Source organism: Buceros rhinoceros, unplaced genomic scaffold (assembly GCF_000710305.1).
Source record: "Buceros rhinoceros silvestris isolate BGI_N320 unplaced genomic scaffold, ASM71030v1 scaffold237, whole genome shotgun sequence".
Lineage (NCBI taxonomy): Eukaryota > Metazoa > Chordata > Aves > Bucerotiformes > Bucerotidae > Buceros > Buceros rhinoceros.
Window position 1 is genome coordinate 68094 of NW_010422555.1, and position 15344 is coordinate 83437.

The 15344-nt window shown below is 46.3% G+C and overlaps 1 protein-coding gene across 1 annotated transcript in view; it reads right to left on the bottom strand.

Moving 5' to 3' along the window:
- Positions 1-1198: 1198 nt before the first annotated feature.
- The window catches only part of FLT1 (fms-related tyrosine kinase 1), a gene marked incomplete at its 5' end in the record, with an annotated part of 91657 nt that continues 77511 nt past the window's right edge, over positions 1199-15344 (bottom strand). Inside the window, 10 exons of the mRNA XM_010140061.1 lie at positions 1199-1403; positions 6520-6611; positions 7443-7527; positions 7937-8067; positions 8161-8266; positions 9645-9744; positions 11403-11514; positions 12513-12635; positions 13182-13279; positions 13698-13857. Coding sequence (XP_010138363.1) covers positions 1199-1403; positions 6520-6611; positions 7443-7527; positions 7937-8067; positions 8161-8266; positions 9645-9744; positions 11403-11514; positions 12513-12635; positions 13182-13279; positions 13698-13857 — 1212 coding nt within the window. The remainder of the gene's footprint in view (positions 1404-6519; positions 6612-7442; positions 7528-7936; positions 8068-8160; positions 8267-9644; positions 9745-11402; positions 11515-12512; positions 12636-13181; positions 13280-13697; positions 13858-15344) is intronic.

The following is a 15344-nucleotide window of genomic DNA, read 5'->3' on the forward strand; positions in this document are numbered from 1 at the left end:
AGGAATGGTGCATCCTTACTCTTGAGTAGAGGACACTCATGCCCTTTCTGAGATGCTATGCAAAAGTCTCCTGCAAATTAATGATACATTTTTATTCCTGTACATACATACTGGTGGCTAACATGGAAATTCACCTGACTCATAAAAAAGCTACCCTCACTTTCCAGGGGATTGTCTTGTTACTTCTAACTGATATCTTCAAACTCTCCTAGCAATCCATTTGTTTAAAGTACGTGCAGTTACTGTCAGACAGATTCTCACAAATAAAATACAATCAGTCCAGTGTTAGGAGGTCCATGAGTTTTTGCAGATAGAGCTCGGCTTTAACATATCTAGCTTGTGGTTTGGTTCCAGTGTGTGTGTGTGTGTGTGTGTGTTGGCATACTGACAAAGTGCAAAGCTTCAAGAATATTTACTTGATATCAGCAGGCTTGTCCAAACCAAATTGATATGCATTCCCTGTTGTTGCAGCCCCGGCTCTGATCTTAGTTCTTCTCTATCCTTGCCAATTGTGTTTTGCAACACAAATTTGAACTTCTTGCCTTGTAAGAATCCCTACCACATTTGCCATCCAAAGCAGTGGGAGCTGTGTCATGCCCCATCCCCATCTAGTGCATTTGGCTCCCCTGAAGCATTAGCCTCCCCTCAATTTTCTCCATGTAGCGTTTTCACTAAAAACAGTAGGTAGGGCATGGTGTGTTTCTTGTTTCTCTCTTGAAGAATCCTTTATTTTCCAGCACTGCAGACCCCAGCAATAGGGTGCAAATTCCCTAGTGCCTGATGTGGTCTCCTGAGGGCTCCCAGCTGCCTCTCTGAGTGAAAACGCTGGTGCTGTACCCACGTCCAAGCAGAAGCTGGGTGACTAGAGCATGAAACACCATCCTGCTGCCAGGGACCAAACAGCAAACTGTTTACGTCGGTAATGATAACGATCCAGGTTTTCGGAAGCACCTACTGATTTTAGTGACAGCTGTTGGTGTTCAGCATTTGGGAAAGTCAAGGCCTAAGTATTAGTATTTTGCTCTATTTTGTATATGCTTGTTGCAGTCTGTAGAAAAGCAGATCACTGCGATTAAACTGATGATAGTATTTTTCAATTTTCAAATAATTAAAAGATTTTTCTAAGTTTTTATGCTGACAGTGTTTCAGAGGAACTTTTTTGGACTAAATGCATATTTTAATCTTGGCCTAGAAGTATTTAAGCAGGTGGCTGAGAATAAAGGACAACAGAGCTGTAGTCAGGAGGGGGAGAATGGCTTGCTTTCATTTTCTGCAGCACCATGTTACCATAAGTGTATCTTTGCTTGGAATTGCTGAGCTGGTCACAGCTGAAACTGCAGAAGCTTCTTGGCTTGTTTACTCCAGAAAGCACCGACTCCTTGCTCCTGCTGGCACCTTTCACGCTGTAACAGAGCAGCATTACTGTTAGCGTATTTAACATGTACGGGCATTTGGTTTAATGACTTGAGCAAAGCCACACGACAAGAAGCAGCTTTGTTTATTCTCAGACGATGGGAACGGCACTGAAGCAGATGGGATTGCCTAATGGGAGAGTGGAACAGAGGACTGAAAGAGCCCTCCTGTGTCTGCTCTGAGACCCCTTCTGAACAGATGTGCTGTGACTGAACATCACCATTAAGGTGCTTGCTTCATTGTAAGTATTGGAGTCTTGGTGCTTATGGGGAGTATTCGATTGCTCAGCCTAAGCTCTAGCTGCTCGTTTGTTGTAGGTACTAGGAAGAGAAACTTTATTGCAGGATGAAGCAGTGTGGAGCGTCTAGCATCTGTGCTGCTCCTGGGCTATGCATCCCCGTAGGTAACCACACTTAAATGTTCCTCCTAAGGAGGGGTTTTTTTGAGCAGGAGTGAAGTAATGAAAGATCTCAAGCCTTGGGGCAAAAGCAGAAAATGACTAGTGTAGGTGTTCCCAAAGCCTAATACCAGGATGAATTTTTAAGATAAATGGCTAATGTTTGTGAGGAAGGGCACAAACAAGGGAGAGAGAATCTCCTCTCTTAGGCTTCTTTTGGCAGCAGGCATGAATTTCTGGTTTGAATAAGAATTTTCCTGTCCCACAAAGAACCAGTTATCCTGTAGGCTGCCTCTTATAAGATGCCCTTTACAAGGAAGGTTTAAAGTCTTCTCAGCTGTGCCACTCTTAAAGACGCTGTTTGCCTGCAGTACTTTCTCACTCTTATTCAGAGAGCCCAGTGCTTAAAAGGACTCTGTCAATAATGAAAGAAGTTAAGGCAGAGATAATTTTCACACCACAGAACTTAAATACCAAAGATTTACCTGCAGAAAAAGGGCAAGCTAGAGCATTTTGCATCATTAATTACATGTAAACATATGCTGGACTACAATGCCTAAAATTAGATTCCCTCCTCTGCATTTTTATAAGTTCGTGGACACTCCACCCCTCTCCATTTATAAGGTCAGGAACATTGGCAGCCCTAGTCTTGAGTTCCAGAGAAGACAGTCAGAACATTTGTTGAGGCTTTTGGAGCCTAGGGTTTTCATTTTAATTTGCACTGTTAGATCTTTAAGTGAAGTACAGAACCAGTAGCACAGGGCTGTTCTGGTTAGGTAACGGAGAAGTAACAGTTTCTCTTAGATGTCACAGTTTCTTGAGTCTTTAACTCACAGGCCTGTGTGCAGCTTAAGGAGTGCAATGTCTGTCTTCTGCCCTACTGTGGGATATTGGAGCGTCATCCCAAGAAGACCAGCCCATTACATTTGTTTGCAGATTGATGGAGCTCATGAGGAGTCCCCGTGATGAGGATTGCAGATGCATCACGTATTTTTATATTGCATCTGTTGGCAGATGGCAAGTAATTGCCTTGGGATAAATTCTATAACTGTGACAAGGTTAGTCATAGACTCAGCAGACTTTTTAAGACGAGTTTAAAGAGAAATGCTTCTGTGGTTTACATTGTAATTGTGAGTCTTAGAGAGCAGTGGGCTGGCAAAAGTGGAGTGTATGTAAGAAGTTATGAGCCTTAAAATTATCATGCTTTGATTCATCATCAAGCTTTTGCATCCTTTTGAGCTAGACTTGGCTTCTACTTTAATAAACCTTTATACTAGTAGAGCTGCATCTATTAATCATGCTTGAGTGGACTGTATCTGGGCATGCACTCCTACAGAAAGCTTTGAGGGAGCCCGTGGGGTTTTGGCATCCATAGTCAGGCTTCATTTTGAGCCTGAGCTTACAGTCAGGAAAGGCTTCTGTACCTGTGGACTGTCTCCTTTCCACTGTGGGAATGTAAATTAGAAACTGTCCAGTTTTTAATTCAGATCTTTTGTTGAAAGAAATAGCTGCAGTTTTCCTGACAGATTCAAGAACTGAGTGGCTGCAGAGAGCAGCATCTTGAGATCCTTATTCCAGCTCACAGGTGGAGTTCTAAGCCATTTTTCTGGCTTAGCAGTTTGCTTTGACTCAGGGTTTTGCTCTGGCATGAAGATTTTGGCTTACTTGGGTTGAGATTTCTCACCAATACTGAAAAGCTAGAAGAGAGTTACAGTTGGGATCCTTTCCCTTTGCAAAGGAGCAGAGCTCACAAGGTTGTTCTTTCTTTGCCCCCAAACCTTTCTGTTGAGATCTTGTTGAGGCCTTATGTTAGGAAAGACTCTATGCTATTCTCAGTATTACTTATTTTCATCTTAATGGCAACAGCAAGTCATTCAGCAACCATTTCTGTTGTGCTCCCGACCACCACCTGGGCCTGAGGGGTTCACCAGGGTTTGGGCTGATGCTTGTTTCCTATAGAGAAACCAAGGGTGAGCTTTCCCTCTTTAGCAGTGAAAGCCCAAGGGAAGGGGAGTTGCCTGGGTCAGTGGGGTATCCCTGCACGGTCAGGTGAGCTGTCTCCCCGCTCTGCTCTCAAGGCCTGGGTTTCAGGTTGGCCATGCTGAGTAAGCAGCAGTGCATGCACTGTCTTTCTCTCTCCTGGAGTCAACTGATTGGTTTCCTCTGAAACAAATCCTGGGTGTGCTTCTGGGGGCAGGTAGGATGTACTGGGTTTAGCTCCTTCCACCCTACACAGTCCTTCAGCACCGTCATGGCAGATGGGGCCCTGCCAAGTCTGAATCCTCTAACGTCCTGCTCCAGGTCATGCACTCTCCCTTGTACTGCTCTGAAAGCGTCACCTGCTCTGGTTGGCTTGCATGAAATTTCAGACTTTGAATTGAGAAAATGCACTGAGCCCAATCATTTTGCCCTGGTCATCAGGGAAGTGTGGGAGCCCAGGGGAAGACAGGTCAGCCCGCCCCAGCCCGCAGCTAAGTGGAGGGCAACAAGGGCACGGCCCCACAGCACCCTCATCCTTGGCTCAGGACCCAGCCACTGGTGCAAATGCATTTGTCTGCATCTGTGTCGTAACCTCTGCTGCTGGGATTTACAGCATGATGGTAAGCACTCTGGGAGTGGCGTTGCAGTGAAGGTGGTCTAACTGTACACTGCTGCTAAGAGCGGGGTGACCCCTTCCTTAGCCTGGTGCTGGCACCTGCTGCTGCTGCTCGCTTAGAACCTATTCTGGGGCCGTTCTGATAATCCAGTGACCTGAACCAGTTCTTGGCAAGGCAAGCCAAGCAGAAATGCCCACACAAGTGATAGAGCAGGACCCCAGAAAGGGATGCTAAAGATGCAAGGAAAGAAGGAAGACTGTGCATCTGGTTAGATCAGCTTATATGTGTGAAACCCCCCCAGGCTCCACCCTGCGCAGCAGTATTTATTTACTGCTCCAATTTAGCCCAAGTGGAGGCTGCCTAGCTAGGAAGCTGCTGTTCTTAGGAATGTGTGCAGACTCGAGGGTCACTGCCTGCATTCACATCCATGAGGGGTTTTTGGCATAGCACTGCAGCACCACTTGCTTACAGGGTTATCTGGGCTGCATGTTCTCAGCCCACTGCAGAGTTTCCCCTGAGGGTTTATGTTCTAGCAGCCACTGTAGAGTTCAATTTTTTTCCTATACAAGCATTCCTTTTCCTTCTGCAGCTGAAAATGCTTCTTAAAGCAGTTCTGGAGGAATGCTTGGGGCACACTCCATGTATTCTGTGCCATGCAAAGAAAAAGGTTTTTCATACATATTGTTTGGGGAGGTTTGCACATTGTCCCTGCGGCTGACAACAGCCTTCAGAAATGTCACATTTACACACAGGAAAAATGGGTTAAACCTCTTCTAGGAAACGTTGCACCCTTTCCAGCCCTCTAATGTCCTCATGCAAGCTCTCTAATGCCTGGCTCCTCTACAGAGAGTATGGAAAACTCTGTTAATAATATCGAAGTACCATAAAATTGCTTACAAGCCTCTTTTCTGAAATGTGAGTGGTCAAGGCAGGAGACAAAATTTTCCAGCACATCTTTGGAGTGGCTTGAATCATCATGTCTTTGCCACACAAGGATTGCTCCATTGCAGACTCCTGCCAGCAGCACCTTTACCCTTGACATTGTGTATTCTGGCCATGAGTGCTCACGCTCTCATACGTGTATATCTGTACGTTTAACTATTACCCTCTTCGTCACTGGAATTTTTCTTGAGGCAAGCCCTCTCTCCCTTGACTGCACGTTTCAGCCAGCTCCAATTGTTCATTGAGACAATACCACACCTCCCAGCCTGCCCAGCTGCAAGTTGCTGACAAGTTCGGCAGAGGCAGGATGGCCTTGACCTGCCAGCATAAGATGAGCGATGGGCTGGGTCTGGGCATTCCCCGGGCCAGCTGAGAGCAGTGAGCCGAAACCAGCCGCAGACACTGCCAGCTTTGCAGCGGCTGGGAACTGAGACGCTGCCGGCACGGAGAGGATAAACATTTCCCATTTGCAGAGAGTTCATGTCAGTGCAAAGCATTTCTTAGAGCAGCCCTAGTTCCCTGCTTGGGCAGCTGTCAGGAATTAGGTGGAGGAAGGTGGCCGATATATTTAAGTGCTTAAAGGCAGGAAGAGAGGTGAGGCCCTCACATCCATCTATTGTAAAGTTGCCACATTGGCATCCTGAGCCTGTGGGTGTTAAATGGGCCATGCTTAGCTAAGTCATGGAAAAGAAGGGCACAAAAGGGCAAAAACAAGCGTGGGGAGCCTTGTCTCAGTGGAGTGCCCTTGGGGACTTGTAGAAAGAACTGCAAATCCTTCACAGCCACATAGTTCTTCCCCTCCCCACCTTGTCAAGGGATTGTTTCCTACAGCCAACTCCCTCTACCTCAGTTTAGTGCTCTGGGGCACTGACTTGTCCACGCTGGCATTAAGCTGAGGATCAGGCTGATCAATAGACTGCTGATAATTCATATTGGTGATGTGCATCAGAGGGGTGGAGGGGAATTTGTTTCCCTGAAGGCGTATGGAGGGTTAGGTGTGGGAGATGATTGACTGCTGACTCAGCTGAGTAGGACTCACCTCAACAAGAGAATTTGGAAGGACTGGGGACACCTCAGCTGCTTTCATTAGGCGTAATTTAGCACAAGGACCTTGAATTCTCCTTTGCCCTCTAAAATGTGAATGAGAAAAAGGGAACGTAAAATACAGACCCGAAGAGTGTCCGTTTCTGCTTGATGCCTGTCCACGTGAATCGTTTTAGTTCTTCTGGAGCCAGCACCATCCCGCTGTCTGCTTGATAATCCTTGAAGAAAAAAGAAAGGCTCACTCCTATTAGGTGTTAACTGTAGAAAGTAATGTTTACCGTGAACTTGATTCTTCTTCAGTCTGATTTCCAGCATCTGTTTGATCATTTATACTTGGAGAGCTCTAGAAGACACCAACTCTCTGCTGCTGGAGGTGCTGCAGCACCCGGGTATTTAATGGTGCCTTTACAAACTGTCCTTGCTCTGGGGTGCAGCAAACACAAGCGGCTAAACACCAGGTGAGGTTCTGGACAGCTACAAGGTTAACCTTGTGAGCACCACCCTGCCTTTCCCACCTCCCAATGTTTAATGCATACTACTGGGTCACTAAAAGCTTTCTCAACATCTCACCCATGCCCACCCCCACCAGGATAGTATGTGTGCCCCATTAGTAAACATTTCCCCAGCTTGTCCACCTGGTAACAGGACTTTTTCCTACCAGCAACCTCTGATGGAAATGGGACCCACAGTTCTCATTTGTGCGCTGCTATTCAGATGAAAACAGAAATCCAAGAGATTTTAAGTGTCTCTCTCACACTAGTGGAACTCACAGGACACCCTGGCAGCTGTACCTTACAGGCCTACCAGCACCAGCCATTTCTTATTGGGGAAGGAGTGTTTGCAGCCCATGGCATGGTCAGCAAGGATCTGCTGACTCAAATTTATAGGACAGTGGGATAACACCGTGCTGCAAGCACAGGCAATCTTGCACCTTGTATCAGTGGAGCAGACAAAGCAGTAAAACCCCATCTTGATTTTCTCTGTATAAATCGGTCACACAAAGAAAAAGAAATAAAAGATGTACTATTTGGGGCCCAAGAGTTACTTACATTAAACACAAGTGTTTCCTTGACAGGAAGCTCTTCAAATGTCTTGATGCGCTGGGGTGGTTTTATTTTGAAAGTGTTTATGTATCTGTTAAACAAGAAAAGCAATTTTTGATGAGAGTGTGAAGTGCGTAAGCAGGAAGCGCAGGGTGTTTCTCTATTTCATTAAGCAGTTGCCTAACTGTCATCGAGGTAGTTTACACTAAAGGGGCTCATTAACCAACCCCACCCAAACCTAGTTCCCCAGCCCAGGGGCGCACAGGGCTACCCTTCTCACAGTGCCTCAACCCAGTGACCTGATGGTCCCCCAGGCAGGGACACCCTGACAGGCTGTCCCAGCCCAATGGGATCCTGGTGGTGGTGGTGGCTCGGCGGCTGGGGGGGAAACCATGTCATGTGGGGTATCTCTGGGTGTTTTCTCCTACCCAGCTCCAAACCAGGCTATGCAGCAAGTTACGATACCCCACAAACACACTCGGTCTCAGTCTTGCTCTCACCTGACGTTTTCAGTGCTTCCGCAGCTTGAGCTTGTAAGAGAAAAATTTTCATTACACAAAGGATCAGATGCAGGGGGAAACCCACTTTCCGTTGTAAATATCGTGTTGAGGGGTATGTAGTCTTTGCCTTCCTAAATGCAAACAAGAAATGAAAGTGTCATTCCCGGGACCATGTGGTTGGTTGCCCCTGCCTCAGTGACAGCACACAGCCATGACATTAGTACCTGCTGGACGTTTGCTTGCAGCAGGTCACCCAGCTTTTTCACCAGCTCAGAGAACCTCGGTCTGTCATTGGGATTGCTTCGCCAGCAGTCCAGCATGATTTGGTAACTGTGAGGACAAAAGAAAAGCAAGCACATGGTGGGGTTGCAGCTCACTTTGATCCAAGGCAGCGCAGTCTCTGACAGCTTGTCGTCAATACAGTTAACATCATGTGCCTGCCTGATTTTACAGAGATGCTATCCAACACCATCAAGGCTTCTTACTACAAGTAAAAGAATTATCTTTCCACCAAAAAATAATTTAAAAAAAGCTTCTTCGCACAAGATATTGGGAGGACCACATCAAAAGAATAATTTATCTAACTAGTCATACTTTCTTTTTTTGTCCTAATTAAGCATTAAACCTTTGTATTAAACATCTATTGACTGGCAATGTTTAGGTTAAGGCATCCTAAGATGACTTATATGAATGTGTCACTTCCTCGTATTGGTTGAGTCGAGCTTTCCTTCCTGCAATAAAATATATGGAAGAGAGAAAAAAAATGCTCTTATCTACTGTCACTAGGATAATAAAATTAGCCAATGGGTAATACTCCCAGATAGCCATGGCTGGCTTGCAACCTTTTTCTTCTTCCAAAACTATTTTTTGGTAAGCATTACTATTTAGACTCATGATGTAGCACTAGAAAAGGCACTAAGACACCTGCACGTACTTGATTTTGTCTCCAGAAGTGAAATGCCCTGGATATGTTCATGCTTCTGAATGATTTGTGACACAGGGGGGGTGTTCAACTTGCTGCAGGTACCTTCCCAGGCAGGGCACTCTGTCCCACTCCCAGGGCAAAGGGGCTGTAAATTAGGGTCTCACTTAAGACACCCCCTCTCCAAAAATGTGTTGGCTGTGCTGCAGCAGCTGGACGGTGCACCTGAAGGCAGGGGACTAGGGAGCTACAGCTGATGTCACCATGGAAGGGCTCAGACAAACCCTACAGGCAACAGGAGCTGGGAGGCTGTGGGTCCCAGTCACTTTCCTCTACCATCAGACACCATCTCCGGGAAAGGGTGGACCCTTTTCACATGAGTATTTGTAAAGAAGCCTCTGCTGTCACTTCCTAAGTCAAGACGTTGATAATGTCACATTCCTCCAGCACTTATCTGTGTGCACCTCGGTAAATGTTAAACCTGGAGAGGAATGAATGACCTTCTTCCTCCAGGCTGCTCACTCAGCTGCCCTCAGAGCCCAGTCCTGATGGTGCCTCAGCCTCAGGTCCATGTCCCTCCTCACGCTCTCCTACCCCACAGGAGGCCAGGGGGCCAGGGTGGGGGAGGAGGCAAGAAGATGCTGATGACAGCAAGATGAAATGAGGTAGTATCAGGTTGTTTTCCTTATGCTGACACATGGAGCTTTATGCAGAGACTCGTACATCATCTGCAAGGCAGCCCAGGAGGGCAGCAGTACACAATACAAACAGGGAAGGGCATCTTACATCTCCTCGGTCGCTTGCTCTGGGGCTCGCATTCTTGTGCCTTCCTTTAGTCTGCTGCAGAAATCCTCGTCTATTTGGACTCCAGGGTAAGGAGAGGCACCTGGAGGTGATATTGGAAGAACTGGGTCATACATAACCCTGATTTGGGTACCTGTGACCTAGCCTTGGCTCCATACATCCCTCTCAAACATTTGGGGTGTGCAGCATCTGCTTGCAGAGCTGGCAGCCCGGGGACATCCTCTGCTGTGGAGTCTGCCTCCTGACAGCTGCCACAGGCAAGAAACTGCTGCTGATGGTGCTCCAAGCCCCAGTCCCTGGATGGGGACAGGATAAAACCCAGCACTGGTGATGGTGCTTATCTGGCCTGAATGCAAAAATTACGCATGAATTTTACTTGAGAAGTATCCCTCAAGAAAACCCAAGTCCAATCTCTCTATTGGTTTGGACCACCCCAAATTCTACTAAGGAGAGAGTCAATACACCCCCAAAGCACCTTGAAAATAATAAAAGCGTGGTTTTAAGTCAGCTCACAGTACATTTGCATTATTATTATTCTAGTTTATGTGTTTTTAAGATGCAGTCTGATCGTGCTATCAGTCTCTTTTCTGTAGACAAAAAAACCTCAGGAAAAGGAAAATGAAAGGAAAAACAAAAAAAAAGAGAGACCTTTCAGAGATTCAGACAGTCACCGGGCTCAAGGAGCTGGGGCTTTAAGAAAAAAATAGCAGGTATTATGAGGCTGACCATAAAGTCACAAGAGTTGGCAGGCTGACCAACAACACGTATTTAAACTAATAAATGATTGATTGTCCTGAGAATTGTATAGTATTGTTTCCTCTGCTGTTCGCCTCTTTTGTCAGACTCTATGTGGAATCCAGTTAAGATTCTTCTATTCTGACGGTCATTGTTGTTCCCACTCGGTGTACATCTTGTATCCTGCCTTTTCCACGTGAAAGAAAGGGATAAAAAAAAGCTTCACTGGGTTTTAATTTTGGATTGCATGCTCTAGTTCATCCTGTGGCATCTGTGCAGATGCTTGATTGCCTGCTGCATCCAGCTGCCGGGTGAGGGGGGTGCTGGGTCCTTCCTGGACCCTTCTTGGTCCTTCCTGGTGCTGGGGGTACTGCCTGGTCTCAGGCTGGAAAAGGGGTTGACACATTCTGAGACGTGCAAAGACCTCTGTGTGTGTTCAGCTCCCTTGCTGAGGGAGCAAGAGACGTAAGAAGCTTGTGAGGGAGTACCCAGCCCATTACACCATATATCTGTGGCACAGGAGGTGATGCCTTGGTCCCTGGCAGCTGCTGACCCAGGCCCACAGCTCTGGGTTATCTCACAGGGTTCCACATTCAATAGACACACTTGAAAATTTGCCCAATTTTCCTGGTTTGTGCCATCAGTCAGACAAAGCACCGCAACTGCTCTGGCTGTGCTGCCCTGCATCTCTACTAAGGGTTTCCTCAGGGAAAAGACGGAAGCTTAGGTCTTGCCCATGGCAGACACAGGTGGTGAAGTTCTCAGAGAGCTGCACTATCCATAAAGGCTTTCAGCCTGGCAAGTCAGCTTTCAGTGCTAAATTTCCAGTTCACAGGCATGTGATACACACTGTCCCCGCCTCTGTCCCCACACCCCTCCTGTGCCTCCTTTAGGTCTTTCCTTGTTAAAGACCTGGCAAAAGCTTGTTGAAGGCAGTGGATGTTTTTCCCCAGGCTGAAGTCCCTGGCCGCTAAGTCTAGCTCCTGGGGTGCAGAGTTAACATACCCAAGGAAAATATCTCCCACAGCAAGACCCCGTAGGACCACACGTCACTTTTTGTATTGTAGATTTTATCAAATATGGATTCAGGAGCCATCCACTTGAGAGGAAGTCGAGCCTGGAGTAAAAGGGACAAACCCGACTATTATTTTCAAAGCCTAAAAGAACTTAATCATACATGTATCAACTATATTGTTATGTAAATAATTACCATTCAGACAGGAACCTGTGGGATTTCCTTACAGGCAGTCAAGATAAACCCACACTCATTCAGACATTTTTCTAACAAATTGTCAAAGGCTGTTTTTAAAATACGTGTGGCACAGCACACCAGACACTGGAAACCTGTGACGAGAGTGGCCAGGCCTTTTCTTTGCTCAAATCATTTTGTGATGGAGTCAGAGATGTTCTCCAGTAAATTTTCAGTATTTGATTTGCAGGATTATATCATCAACCCTTGAAGCCTCCTCAAAGAAGCCCTGTTAGGGTCTCCTGAGCAGTACCCAAGTTACATGAACGTTTCCCAGCTCATATATAGTGCTGTATGTCTTGAAAGCTATTTAGGGATGAGGGAATAGCTGGCGTCAGTGGGCGCAAGCACTGTTTGCTGGCCCGGCCTTCACAGCAGGCCTGGCAGGGGACTTACTGCCTGCTGTATCCATCTGAAGCAAAAATAAATAAATTAAAAAAAGAACATGAGCAGGTGCTGGAGTTAGCAATTTGAGCTTAGCTGCTTGAGGCACTGCAAGCAGTGCTTGACTCCGGTGTGGGTACACTGGAGAACATGCACCTTGGTTTGGAGGGACTGGTTTCCTTGAAGGAACTTTACTGAGTAAGGGGGTTATGCTGAGCTAGCCAAGAAACATCTCTAAAAAATATCTGAAGTATTAATAGGGCAGAGCTGTGAAACAGTTGTCAGATCCAAGCCTTACGCTTGCGGATAGAAATGCTTTCCAAATCTACAACACATCTGGAAGCTCATCTTCACATAAAAACTGTGATAGCTTTCAAGCTCTTTTAAGTTCAGGAAATGTGAACATCTACACCACATTTTGGTGGATGGTTTGAAATGATATGTTATAAACATTTGGGTAAGTAAACAGCATCTTGACTTACATCTCCTTTTCTCACATAATCAGGATTCTTATAAATATCTCTTGCAAGGCCAAAATCACAGATCTTCACAACATTGTTCTCACATAAAAGGATGTTTCTGGCTGCCAGGTCACGATGAATGCACTGTAATAAAAGAGTTTCACAATCAAACTGCATTTCCTTACTCCTGCCCACAAATTTCCTGACTGTCTCCCATATCCTTTTTAAAATTATTATTATTATTATTATTATTTGAGAGATCAATTTAATATTTTTCTAGGGAAGTTGACTATAGTTTGCATGAAGTTACTGTAAACAGTGGTGATTCTTAAAAAACCCCCAAACTTCCCAAGTCCAGAAAGTGATAAATTTTTAAGCCCCTTGATATTTGCAGGGAATGAGCTGATTCATTTGGGGCTCTCTCCCTAATATAATTTGAAATGAAGAAAAAAAACAACCACACCCAAAAGATCTTCCCTGAATCAATGAGCCTGACCCACTGCCTTCAGCCCTGATCCTGTTTATGGACTATGGAGACTTGGATAAACACACTGTTATATTTATAACGCCAAGAGGAAAACAGCTCTTCCTTTGGGAACGCTCCCAAGGAAGGTGTCACTAAAACATAGATGTGATTTCACCTCTGAATCCCATTCTTTAGCAGGGAAAAATCCTCAGCACAAAACTCACCTTTCTGGAGGAGAGGAACTCCATGCCCCTGGCCACCTGAAAGCTGTAGGAGATCAGGTCCTCCATAGTGAGGGGCAACTTGTAGTGCTCATCAGCATCTGAAAGGGTGGAAAATGTGTTTTGTTACAAATATCTTTCACAAGGCAGTTATTTTCCCCCTCTCTTACTGACCCTATTACTCTCATAAATTCAGTCTTCGTAGAGTAGTATTCAAAGGTCAACCCACTGTCACTGGAAACAAAAATAGAGCTTGCTTTATGCCCCATGCTTTGGACCCTACTGTGTTTTCCCCAAAGATAAGGAGTAGTCAAAAGAAACAATCACACATTTTCCTGTCAGATTTAGTATCCCTGGAAATAATCTTTTTTTAAATCTCCTACCCTTTGGACATGACCCTGTGAGCGTCTCCCACGGATGTTTATTAGGGTGATAAATGAGGAAAAAAATCTCAGGGATGCATAGTATGTTGTAAAAATATCACAGATCGTGTAGGTACAGGAAGGGATTAATACCTACCCTCCTTGTCCTCCTCCACATCACTCAGATTTTTATCTTCCTGGAACCCAGAACTCGCGAAGCTCTCGCTGCTGGTAACACTGGCCAACCTTTGTTTTTTGCCTTCCACCGACTCAGTACCCTTTTTCTCTTTCCTTGGCTCTCCTTGAGGAGAGGAATCCTTCAAACAAGCAGAGGAGAAGAGGTGCTGCATCAGAGTGAAGGAGGGGGTGGGAGAAGAACAAAGTCAGATTTCTGTTGTCTTTCTGCTGAGAGAAAATGTGCCGTGGCACATGTGGACACATCTCCCATGGGCGTGGGTGTCCAATGCCACCACGTCAGGCAGGCTTTGGTGGCAGGACTGCACTCCACCCAGGTTGCCAGTCCCAGACGGCAAAACCATGGTGGCTTGGGAGCACCAGCACTGTATTTTGGGGCAACCCAGGTGGTGGGCTACCTCTGATATGGTGAGGACTTGCTGAGTCCATGGATGGACAGGTCCTATGGGTTATGGCTCATCTCAGCCTGAAATTAGACATCTGAAAGGGTCTATTTCTCTCCAGAAGCCAGAGAAGGAGCACAGTGAGTCGACTTGAGAAGGATGTGCCCACAGTGTAGGTGTCCCAGATCTTGCAAACTAAAGCATCAGCTTTTTGTCCCAGGCTGCTTAAGGTACCTGCCTCTATGTCCCTGCAGAGTGCTTGGTGTGGGGTTCCCAGTGAGGAGCAAGGGCTGTATTTCAGTTTTGAAATACAGGCACTGTTGGAAGCGACGGCCTCTCTCTTCCCTAATGCTTTTATCTAATGCTTTCATGTTATGGCCAGTGGTGGTTTAATGGGACACAATGCAACTCCGTTTGGAAAATGATTTCCCACTGCTACCCAGAAAGCAGCCTGGCTGCCTGGCCGTGCTCGTGCCCTCTCTTCCATTTCCTCTAGTCCTGTGACCAACTGTCTCCCCTGTGCACACTGGTGCAGAGCTGGCCTCCCCCTCCCACCCATGAGCCCTTCCCAGGGGTGTCAAAGCATCACATCTGGGCAGGCTCCTCACTGAGGCCACCCTAAGGTGGCCCCCACACAGCCATGCTCCCCACTGAGCCTCTTACACCAACAACCACACGTTGGAGGAGTCAGCTGCTGTGTCTCTTGCAGAGTCCATCATGGACAGCCTTGGGAACAGAGACTCAGCCAAAGCCCTTTGGAGGAGGGCATCCTCCCAAGTGTGCCCTCCCACAGAGCTCTCCCACCAAAAATCTGAGATGCTGCTGAGCTTTTGGCACAGCTGAGCAGGGGTTTCGAGGACTACTGTTCTGGGTCCAGGCTCCTGAATCCCACTTCAGAGCCTTTAATCTTGTGGGGCTAAAAGTGCACAAGCAAGGAAATAGTTGGCACATTTGAGCTCAGGTTTGTAATAAGAAACCCACCGTAGATTTTATTTAGAGCGCTGTGGATGTGAGGACAAGATTCTAACTCCTTTTCCTCTTGATAGACCTCCTCACACAATATAAGATTACTTGCAAATCTCTGAACATTAGGGTGTCTTGGAACATGATCTTTAAATGGCATTATCTCGGCTGTGTTCCCAGCAGTACTGAAATCAGTGGGCAAAACCACTTCCTTCGGCTTCGCTGACACCAAGCTCTGAAGTGACCCCAAGCTGAGCAGGGAA